This window comes from Pygocentrus nattereri, chromosome 17 (assembly GCF_015220715.1).
Source record: "Pygocentrus nattereri isolate fPygNat1 chromosome 17, fPygNat1.pri, whole genome shotgun sequence".
Classification (NCBI taxonomy): Eukaryota; Metazoa; Chordata; class Actinopteri; order Characiformes; family Serrasalmidae; genus Pygocentrus; species Pygocentrus nattereri.
The window spans coordinates 9,774,449-9,786,370 of NC_051227.1; the positions used below are offsets into that span (position 1 = coordinate 9,774,449).

General features: G+C 41.3%; 1 protein-coding gene across 1 annotated transcript; it reads left to right on the plus strand.

Annotated features, from left to right (window-relative positions):
- The first annotated feature begins 1,906 nt into the window (after positions 1 to 1,906).
- On the plus strand, positions 1,907 to 11,730 carry hspb12 (heat shock protein, alpha-crystallin-related, b12). The gene is made up of 3 exons (XM_017682853.1): positions 1,907 to 3,087; positions 8,896 to 9,038; positions 11,061 to 11,730. Exons 1-3 carry the CDS (start codon positions 2,670 to 2,672, stop codon positions 11,241 to 11,243), a joined length of 744 nt encoding a protein of 247 aa, XP_017538342.1. The 5' UTR covers positions 1,907 to 2,669; the 3' UTR covers positions 11,244 to 11,730.
- The last annotated feature ends 192 nt before the right edge of the window (positions 11,731 to 11,922 follow it).

Here is an 11,922-nt window from a genome sequence, read left to right on the forward strand (position 1 = left end):
ACTGTAGTGTAGAGAAGGTCAACATACTCTTTAGTAGCAGTTATGTGTTGGCGGGAATCCTGTTTCAGGGCGTAAGGTTTTTCAGGTCGGGTGGTAGACCCTACTCTAGATAGCACTTCGAGTGGGAACCCTTACAGATTACAGATGAAATGTTAAGCCAGTCTGCAAACCAAAGCTGCCTTCAAAGACAGTTGCTAAGTGACCTCTAGTTAGGAACGGCTGTGTCCCAATTAGCTCGGAGAAGCATGAAGACCAAAACTGACCTCACACTCAACGTAATGCAGATTCAGAGCTCCCAAACTATCAGCTTCAAACATTCAAGCTTCTCAATTCTAGATTAATAGTCACTACAAAGTCTAGAAACATGTAGAACATATTTCTTTAATCGCTGCCGTAGGAACAAAACCGTGTATCTCCAAAATGGTAACTTTACAGGAGAAGGAAAAAACACACTTTACTTTTAATGTAAGTAATTGGAACCAGAATTTTTTTCAAGTCATTTTGGGCCGTTTCTTTTGGTCCATTCACCATGAAATTTATGCACAATATAAAAAACAACAGTTATTTTCAAATTATGTCAAAAACTGAAAAATGGAAATACAAGGGTTTGTTCCAACAGCAGTGATATATTGCCTAATATTTCTAAAATGAGCATTTATACTTAATAAAATGTTTTATAATAACAGACCATCCCTAATTAATAGCAATTATTAAAAGCATCATTAAACAATTATGTAACGGTCACATATGCATAGTTAATAAATGCTACTATTTGAATGATTAAGCATTTAGTGAAACAGAAATAATAAAACTGAATTTTAGAAACCTAATCATTAATTATATTTTCTTAAAAATGATTTAATCTACACTCATACCTCGCATATTATATGATTTCAAATATTAGTAATTCACTCTGTTACGTAAAGCTATTCATAATACTGTATCTTATAGATATTTAGTGATTTTCTATGTTCTGTTTTAAACCTTGCAACTAAATTTCTGTTGCTTCATATTGTGAAAGCATGTTGTTTTATTCTATCTATACATAAAAATAATAGTTTTGTTATGTTACAAAAATACATACTTACAAAACGGTGGTTCTTCAAGGATTCTTTAGTAAAGGGAATGGTTCACTTTAGAACCATCAATTCTATATAGAACCATTTCATGCTTAAATGGTTCTTTGCATGGTGAAATCATTCTTCAGAGTGATGGAGAATGTGCTTGTATATGGTTCTATATGTAACCTTTTTGAAAATGGTTCTATATGGCACCAAAAAGGGTACTAGTATTGTTACAAGCTGTACAGAACCACTGATTTTTTGTATATATAGAAAATGGTATATTTTATATATTTCTAGAAATAATGCTTAAAGCAAGTAAAATGACCAGCCAGGACACTTTCATATGATAAAACTGCGTAAAACGTGTCTAGAAATAAGTTAAATATTTTAATACTATCCTTACAACAGTCTCATAATGAGGAACAGTAGATCTATTGACTGCATTTAAGATGTTTACACTTGCTAATATATACATTTTTTGCAGTGCATGTGATAAAGTATGTTCACCCTGTTAAATGTATTGACGTTATCGCTAGAGTAACGGTTATAATGTTTAACGGTTGTTTATACCATGTTAAACAGGTCAGTGGAGCAGGTTTGAATTGGAAACAGGGGTTGGGCATTTGGGGTGGCTGATAAGATGGTTGGACGTTGGGGACTGGGTATCTCCTGCTTGTGTTCAAGTGTCCTCTCAAGAGCTTTTCCATGTCTTATCACCTTTTCCGTTATTCCAGGAGTGCAATGCCAGGAGCAAAGCCATTTATGGAGAAGGGACACACACAACATGCTGGCCCACAATGCACTGGGGCACAGATTAAATCAGGTCCACAGAGCAGCTGAGTTCTTCGGAGCACCAAGCGTGCAAGGAGAAGTCACAGGAACACGGCTTTTTGGCAAACCTCAGTTTGAATGGGTCATTCCAGATTGGTTGCAGCATTCCAGGATTGTTTGTAGCATTCCAGGGTTGATCATAGTGTAACAAGTTTGGTTGTAGTATTCTAGGACTGCTTGTAGCGTTCCAGGATTGGTTGTAGTGCTCCAAGATCAGTTGTAGTGTTTTAGGATTGCTTGCAGCATTTTAGGATCGGTTGTGGCATTCCAAGACTGGCCACTGTTACAGGATTGGTCTTTTATCTGAGATCAGAATCTTCAGCTTGTGGCAGATGTTCCAGGACTGATCGTAGTGTTGTAGGATTGGTCATAATCTTCCGGAATAGGTCATAGTCTTCAACATTGGCCGATTGTTCCAAGATTGACCATAGGATTCAAGGATTGGTCATAATATTCCAGAATAGGTCACAGTTTTTAACATTGGCAGAACAATCCAGGATTGACCATAGAGTTCAAGATTGATTCTAGTGTTCCTGGACTGGTTATAGAATTCTAGGATAGGGCATAATCTGTAGCATTGGTCAGATGTTCTGGGATTGGCCATAGTGTTCCAGTATTGGTCAAAATATCACAGAATAAGTTGTAATCCTCAGGATTGATCATAGTATCCCAGAATTGAGTAGAGCATCTTGCTCCTTTGACTAAGCGGCAGGTCAGGTCAAAGAGAAGTTTTAGAGAAGTTTCGTCAACCTCTGAGATATTTGTTCTTCCACAATGACCTCACTGACCAAATCTTCTTCCACTTGCTCCTCCTCATCCTCCTTCCGATCTTCTTCACGGTACAGCTGCAGCAGCATTAGTTCAATTCGGACAGAGGGCTCTTCTGGGACAGATCCTTTCTTTCAGCCCTTCCTTAATTGTGGATCTCAAACTCTGTTTGGGGAAGACCCAGTGGCCTTACCAGCCTTCAGCAACCATCCAAGGGGGTCTTATCTTCCTAACCAGAGTGACCCAGAAGGTTCCTTCCAAAGTTACTGCAGTGACCTAAGTGCTTTTGGGGGTTACAACAAGGACCAGGAATCGATCGGAAGCTACGGAAGTGAGAAAGAATCTTTTGGAGGTTACCAGGGAGATATGAAGTCCTGTGCTGGGGGTTACCAAGGTGACTGGAGTCATGGAGATGGCGTACAGGGTGAGAGCACAAACGATGCCGCTTCTGTCAGGTGGGAGGGAATTGTGTTTGAGAAGAGTGGGTAATGAATGTTATAGAGGGGGAAAACAGTGAGTCAGTACTTGTTATCCATCCACTCATCCATCCTTTTGGAACAAAGTTTAGTTTAATTAGTATTTCAATATATTCAATATATATATATAATATTATTATAATCCATTTTGGTGTTTTCCAGTTTTTGACAATTTTAAAGCACCTGTTGCTCTTTATGTTGTATGTAAATTTCAGAATGAATGGACAAATAGAAATGATCCAATATGACTCGGAAAAAAGTGGTTCCATTGACTAACAATAAAAAGTAAAGTAGGTTTTTTCCTTCTCCTGTAAAGTTACCATTTTGAAGATATAGGATTTTCTTCTGACATCAGTGATATATTGGATTATACTTCTGTGGTTTGTTACCATTGTTTCTCCAGCAAGAGAAAGCTGCTATATTGAAGCTAGTTGTTCTCAAATGTACAGTTGCTCACAACCCTCAGGGACTTCATGCTGGTGCTGTCTAGGCAAGATTGCAATAACAGTTTCCAACCAAAAGAGAGATCAAACCTTGCCTAAATGTATTAATAAATGCTCAAAAAATTGAAAGCCAAAATTGAACTGTAATAATACAGCATATCATAAATAAAAGAGTAAGCAAAAGCATCATCCTACAAGCATGTGCAAGCAGAAAATCATCTACCAGTTCTGCTCCATGCTGTTGGAGTTTATTTTGCACCACCATGCACAACTTAGTAAGGCATGGAGATTAGATCCTAATGCATGGCCACGACTTAGGTGTGAGGACCTTATGCATCGGTACGACTTAGTAAGGCATTGGGATGAGATCCTAATGCATGGTCACAGTTTAGTATGGTGTTGGGATGAGATCCTAATGCATGCCCACGACTTGTAAAATGTAGGGATGAGATCCTAATGCATGGCCACGACTTGGTAAGATGTGGGGATGAGATCCTAATGCATTGTCACAAATTAGTAAGGCATTGGTAGGAGATCCTAATGCATGGCCACGACTTAGGTGTGTGGACGAGATCCTAATGCCTGGTCACAACTTGGTTAGGCATAGGGATGAGATCCTAACGCATTGTCACGACTTGGTAAGGCGTGGAGACGCGATCCTAATGCATGGCCACAACTTAGTAAGTCATGGCAATGAGATAATTAAGCCTTGGCCACAGCTTAATAAGGCATAATGTCGCTCCCATGCTTTAATACATTGTGGACACAACTCAATTATCTTGTTCCCACACCTTACTAAGTTATGGCCATGCATTAGGATCTTGTTCCCATGCGTTAATCCGCCCTGGACACAAATTATTTTTATTTACACAGGATGTCACCAGCAGGGCTCCATGTCTTTCATATATGGACTCTACAGTCAGTACATTAAAATATAATAATTTTATTTGATAAGCACCTTTCAAGACACCCAAGGACACTGTACAATAACAATAACAATTTCGAAACCTTAATGATGTTTACATACTACATCAAACACTTTTAAAAAAAGCTTATGGTGTTTCCTTTAAGTGTTGCCAGTTGGACATGAAGGGCAAAAAATCTGTATAAAGGGCACTAAAATATTGGTATTAGTGTCAGACGTGAGGCTCGCTCTCTCTGCTCAGCCTGTGCTGAATTATGGAGGAGATGTCAGGGAAGTGAGAGAGGAGGAGCAGGCAGCCATTCCTCTTCTGAGACTTTATTCTTCCCGAGACACTATTTGTCACAGATTGGGCTCCAGACTGGCCAGTACCTCATGCAGAGTGCCGCTATCATCCGGGGAGAGAGAGAGAGAGAGAGAGAGAGAGAGAGAGAGAGAGAGAGAGAGAGAGAGAGAGAGAGTCAGTCATTACTCACATGTTTGGACAGTGGAGCCATGAGCACTTAAAGTCCGCATTAGCCACAGTCGCAAAACACCCTCCGTGTGACGAGTGGGAGATGATACGCTTGCTTCAAGAGATAAAAGGGCCAAATGAAACCAAGGAGACCCACAGCTAACGTCTGAGAGAAGCAGCTTACACGACACCAGAGTTGATCCAACAGCCGTTGCACATTCACTACTGGGGGAAAATAAATCGAGTGCCGTTTATGAACTCTCCTAGGTCTCCCATGATTCATACACCATAAATCCTTCTTCTTATATTTTGTTTACTTCTTGCTCATATCTCACAGAAAACGTGGAGAAATTCTGGGGAGTGTGGATCCTTACCTCATTTGGGTTTGTAAGTTGAAGAGTGGATATTTTATCACAATTAGAACTGTAAGAGGTGTTATTGTTGTCTCCCATGTCTTGTTTACAGAGAGAAACACATTCTTTTTTTGACCTCAAAACAAAACGCAAACATTTTTGACAGTCAAACCTGTCAGTGCAGGGTGTAAATCGCTGCTGTCGAAACAAAATTTTGTACCTCAATTTTTGCGGTTTTGTACTTTCTACAGAATTTGAAAATGCCAGCTGGCGTTTAGCACAGTGTGCTAGAATTTCATGATGAATGGACCAATAGGAAAGTTTCAAAAAGACTTGAAAAGTCTAGTTTCCTTTGACTTCCATTCAAAATGAATGTTTTTTCCTTTTCTTGTGGAGTTACCATTTTGGGATTTTGACGTTTTGTTCCGACAGCTGCGAAATGTTACTAACATTAACAACTGTATTAATAACTAATTAATTATGTAATTGTGCAATTATTTAATCGTAATCACACTGTTTAATGTAGGAAAACAAAATTACCATTATAATCACTTATCCTTCATTACAGCTGCCCAAAACTCAGCCCCAAGTCTAACCCCTGACCACAACCCCAACCCGCTGACAAGTAATTTGACCTCTACACCTTGTCCGAACCCCTTTCCCTTAAACCCAACCTTTACAGCTGCCCAAAACCAGCTCTCAAATCAAACCCCTGACCACAACCCCAATTCGCTGACCATGATTTGACCTCCACACCTCGTACGAACCCCTTTCCCTTAAACCCAACCTTTACAGCTGCCCAAAACCCAGCTCTCAAATCAAACCCCTGACCACAACCCCAATTCGCTGACCATGATTTGACCTCCACACCTTGTCCGAACCCCTTTCCCTTAAACCCAACCTTTACAGCTGCCCAAAACCCAGCCCCAACTCTAACCCCTGACCACAACCCCAACCCGCTGACAAGTGATTTGACCTCCAAACCTCATCCGAACCCCTTTCCCTTAAACCCAACCATCACAGCTGTCCAAAACCCAGCTGCCAAATCGAGCCCCTGACCAACCCGATTCGCTGACCATAATTTGACCTCCACACCTCGTCTGAACTGCTTTCCCTTAATCCCAACCTTTACAGCAGCCCAAACTTAACCACTAACCACAACCTCTGTCCACATGAATCCGTCCCCCACTCCCTGTGCCCACGTCCATCCCTAAATGGATGGCTATTGCCAAACTCTCCCTAGTCGATGAATGGTTGGATGAATGTAACAGAAACTCCAGGGTTACTAAAGGATACAATTCTATTGCTGTGTTTACATGTTGTCACTGAAAAAGACATCATTCTGTGCCTCGTAGGGCTACAACACCGGCGGTGCCGTGCTTTGGCCTGGTGACAGCGCCGCCGGCACATCCGGCAAAAACAGATGATCTCTAACAGTGTTGATTGTGTAAAGTGAAACAGCCAGGATTTTCTGTCCAAGCAGTTTATTCCACCACCACAGCCATTCCAGTGACCGCTGTGCTGGTGGAATTTTCCACTGCTGCTCTAACGGAATTGAAAACAATGAAATGTACAAAGCATAAAACAGCATCCTAACAACAAGTGAGCCTGCAAATGCAGTGCTGTATCAGGTTGCAAAGCCTTCACAGCAGTCAAAATATAAACAAACCATAGAAAATAGCTTCTTTACTGGTTTCAGGACGTTGATTTAATAGAGTATAAAAGGTTTTTTAACACATTTAACATCAGTAGTCTAAACAATTTTGTTGACCCCTTAAATGGCCAGCAGGCCCAGTGTTTTATTATACACTTCTATAACCTGAGAACAGCTCAGCTAGTTTGCATTGAAGTCACTGTGGTTACTGAATAATAAGCCTGAAAATTTATACCCTAGAAAAACAAGCATAGACCAGCATGGCCTGGTCACCAGCTAAACCAGCACATCGCTGTTGTTGGAAGAAAACCTTGTATCTCCATTTTTGACATTTTTCAGTTTTTGACATATCTTGAAAATACTTGTTGGCCTTTATATTGAGCGCAAATTTCATGATGAGTGGACTAAAAGAAAAGACCCAAAATGACATGGAAAGACGTCTGGTTCCATTGACTTACATTAAAAGTAAAGTAGGTTTTTTCCTTCTCCTGTAAAGTTACCATTTTAAAGATACACGGTTTTCTTCTGACAACAGCGATATGTTGCATGTTGGAGGGTGATATGCTGGCCAACCAGCATGTCTATTTATTAGTTTTGATGTTTCTTCTCTGTGTAGATTATTGTTAAAATCTTCAGTTACAGTAAACCACATAAATACTGTCATACATTGACAGAGATTCATTCAGGTGCTTTTAAACATATTCCTCGTGTTAAAGACCAATGTTAGCTGCTTTCTTGAGCAAATCGAACAAGAATAACGTTAAGGTTTTAAGCAGTTATCACTCGCCTGTGAATATTGATCGTTACCCAGGTCATAACTGATTGATAGCTGCTCTGTTTGTACAAAGTGATGTGGTGACTGCTTCTTGAATGAGAGCTCACTGTCTTATTTTGTTTTACTGCCATGCCACCCTCGCCACTCCTTGGCTATGGTCTTCCAGCACTCTGGTGGTAGTTTCTCTCCAAAGTGATTACTGGAAGGGTCTTGGAGATCCCTCGATTTCCACACTTCATCATCATCATCGTCACTTTTATTTATGTAGTACCTTTTCCATGGTCGTGGATGCTCGGCAAAATATCAACAAAGCTTAACACAGAACACACACACACACACACACACACACACACACACACACACACACACACACACACACACACACACACACACACTCCACGGTTTCCACAGGTACCAGAGGGGATTTCACCAGAAAGAGTCCTAAGCCGTTGGGGTCTTACACTACAATGATGGTGCATCACACAGGAGGCCGGCCCGCGAAGTCTCAAAGGCCGAAAATAGCATTTTCCAGCAGCTGAATGCCACAAGTCCAGGAGGCCTGCAGTGCAGCATTGTCCAAGTGGCCGGCACAGGCAGTAATGCAGCTGCAACGTAGCATGACTGAGGCAGCCGGCCCGAGAGGCCTTGTGGTTGCAGCAGAACACTACCAATCCAGGCAGCCCCACAACTGCAGTGCAGCGCCAAGCAAGCAACCGGTCCAGGCTGTGATGTCCAGAGAGCCTCCTAGCTGCGTTACAGTGTCACTCAAGTGGCCGGTGCAGGCCACTATCTCTTCCGCCAGCAGGGGAACGTCAAAACATACACACAAACAATACAAAACACACACAAAAAACGACGTAAAGCGGAGCAACATGCATGCACGCCTTCAGGGATTAATCTCCCCTTAGCCAGTTCATGGAACGGCAGAATGCCATGATGCAATATATCAAATGTAGAAATGGGCTGTGGTCACAGCTGGTGTGGACAGCTTCACTGATTACATTGGGACCATTTCGGTTTTGTCCTTGCCCCACGCTCCTGAGGACCAGAGTGAAGATGAAGAGTGAAGCACTCCACTCTTTAGCTTTCACTTCAAGTTGGATTCGTCTTGTCTCCCATTCTAACTTCCCGTTCCTTTTCTCTCCTTCTTTCCAGCCAGTTCCGGGCGTCCTGCCAGCGTGGGAGTGGTTCAGGCAGTGGGCGACCTTTACTATCTCTCTGTGAACGTCAGCCAGTTTGAGCCGCATGATGTGGTGGTGATGGCCTACAACCACAGTGTAGTTGTACATGCTGAGAAGGTTTGTGTTCTGGGATGTTGAACTCTGCCATCATGTCCTACTAGAGTTGGAGGGTCAATATGAGTTCCCAATGTAAACGATAACTTTGAGCATCTTTTCAAGTCACAATTACAAAGATTTGACAGAGTTTCTGATTCTTTACTGACCTTAATATCATGGTGGAGAAGACTCGTTGGTATTTTGGTAGCACTTTATTTATTGGTAATAACAGTGTAATTATATAGTTATATTATGGTAAAAAGTATTACTAACCTAAAAGATACACATACTAATGTTTTGTGTTTTTAGTAAATTGTAATTAAATATTTGTAGGGGGAAGAAGTCTGTAATCAAATGGTAGCATAACGGTAAGTTGTGCTAAGCTAAAGATTTAATGCCAGGTTTCTACTTCGAGTTAGAAATTGTACAAGTAACAAACTGGCAACTATTTTCTTTAATATAACTTTCTTAGTAATTGTGTCTCATTTCAGATGAAAACATTAATTCATGTTCTAATACTTACATATTATCCAGGAATGTGTGAGATAAATATAGAGATTCAGGGCTGGACTTGAACTAAGCTCAGTCCTGGACTTTTGTCTAGACTAGCCCATTACAACCACAGTGACCGCCTAAATGTAGTGAGAGTCTAGATATGAGCTCACCAGTATTGGTTCTACACATGCTGTTTGTCCCAGGTGATCTCCAATTACTTTATATAGGACTACATGGATCATGCATCTCTCTCTTGCTCACGCTCTCCGCAGCCCACCCACACAGCAGCCCACCAGGAACTGTCCTACAATCGGCATTCCCAATGGCCAGTCCATCCCCGTTGATATTAGACAGAATCACAACGTCACGTTAATAAACTACCATTACACTATTATAAAGCACAGATCTGGCAAAAGACTCGCACACCATACCTCATATATCATATACTCTACATGGACAAAAGTATTGGGACACTTACACATTTTTTTAGTCAGAAGAGCATTTGTGAGGTCAGACACTGATGTTACTTCAGAGGATCCGGCTCACAATCTCCATTCTAGTTCATCCCAAAGGTGATTGATGGGGTTCAGGTCAGGACTCTGTGAGGGTCAGTGAAGTTCTTCCACACCAAACTCACCCAGTCATGACTTTATGGAGCTGCTGTGGTCACTGGGACTCAGTCATGCTGGAACAGAAAAAGTTCTTCCCCAAATTGTTCCCACAAATTTGGAAGCACAGAATTGTCCAGAATGTCTTGGTGCTGAAGCTTTAAGATTCGCTTTATTGAGGGGTTCTAAATTAACCCCTGAAAAACAGCCCCATATCATTATCCCTCCTCCACCAAACTTTACACCTGGCACAGTGCAGTCGGGCAGGTAACGTTCTCCTGGCAATCACCGAACCCAGACTCATCCATCAGACTGACAGATAGAGAAGCTGATTCATCACTCCTCTGCTGCTTTATCCACCTGCTAATGATGAGTGTTGCTGAAACACCTAAACTCAGCAATTAGGAGGAGTGTCCCAATACTTTTGTCCATATAGTTCACGTTTATCTATGTCATTTTTACATTGGTATGACAAAATTATTTTACCACTTTATTACTGACTTTTTGCTGCTTCAATTACAAACTTATAATTTAGTAACAATTTGAACATTTATATCATAACCTACTTTTTAGCATTTCAAAATGGTAACTTTACAGGAGGAGGAAAAAACATACTTTACTTTCAATGGAACTCATTGGAACCAGAATTATTTCCAAGTCATTCTGGGTCGTTTCTTTTGGTCTATTAACCATGAAACTTATATAACATGTAAAGGACAACAAACAGTGTCAAATTATGATAAAACTGAAAAGTGACAAAAAGAAAAAAAAGAAGACTTTGCTCAGGCAGCAGTGACATGTCTATAATAAAATTGGTTTTATATCACTGAAAACCAGTGAAGTGAATTCAAAATTCTGACCTGTAGTGAAAACGAGGAAAACAGATAATAGCTGAATGTCCAACATGCTCACCAGCATTAAACGTCTTTGCTGGTTTCAGGTCGGAGACGATGGAACTATCAGGGACAAATTCACCCATAAGTCATTGCTGCCGGAGGACATGGACCCCTTGTCGGTGAGCGGTACTCTGACACCGGAGGGAACGCTCGTGATCAGCGTGAGGCGCAGCTCCAGGCCTCCTACCTCTGTGACCTCTGCCTTCCACTCCGAAAGCCACCTTTGACCTGCGATGGCCAGCACAAAGCCAAGAACACCTACGAACACAACGGAGAAGAAAGTTCAAGTGAAATAGCACAAATCTTGACTCTGATATTCAAGATGTTGTGTTAGCAAACTCAGTATTAAATGGCAAATAAATTTTTAATATATAGTTATATAGCAGAAATATATAGTTAAGATGTCAACAAGGTCAGAAACACAGTGGTGGTGATAGGAACCAGACGTCCGAAGAGTTTAGTGCTGCTAAAGGGCAGATATTTATGTCATAACATCGTGACAAATAAGTCACCAAGACGTTTTACGGAAAGCTTTTGGAATTAAATATATTTCTAAAATACACTCACGCTGAAGAGAAAACTAATTTTTTCAGGTTTTCCACTATTTTGCCAGCAGGAACGTTACATATGAAAAATCGGACTCGTGTAGGTTCACTGCTGATTCTGGATCCATCCATCCATTTTCTAAGCCGCTTCTCCCTAAGGGTCACGGGAGGGTGCTGGAGCCTATCCCAGCGGTCATCAGATCGAAGACAGGATACACCCTGGACAGGTCGCCAGTCCATCACAGGGCAGTCAGACAGACAGTCACTCACACCTAGGGGCAAAGTAGCATGTCCAACTGGCCTGACTGCATGTCTTTGGACTGTGGGAGGAAACCGGAGAACCTGGAGGAAACCCTCGCAG

Excerpts from the sequence above, each read along its gene's own strand:
- hspb12 (XM_017682853.1), top strand. The coding sequence starts at position 2,670 with ATGACCTCACTGACCAAATCTTCTTCCACTTGCTCCTCCTCATCCTCC. Across the intron at positions 3,088-8,895 it reads TCATGGAGATGGCGTACAGG|CCAGTTCCGGGCGTCCTGCC; the intron begins GTGAGAGCACAA and ends CCTTCTTTCCAG. Across the intron at positions 9,039-11,060 it reads TAGTTGTACATGCTGAGAAG|GTCGGAGACGATGGAACTAT; the intron begins GTTTGTGTTCTG and ends TGCTGGTTTCAG.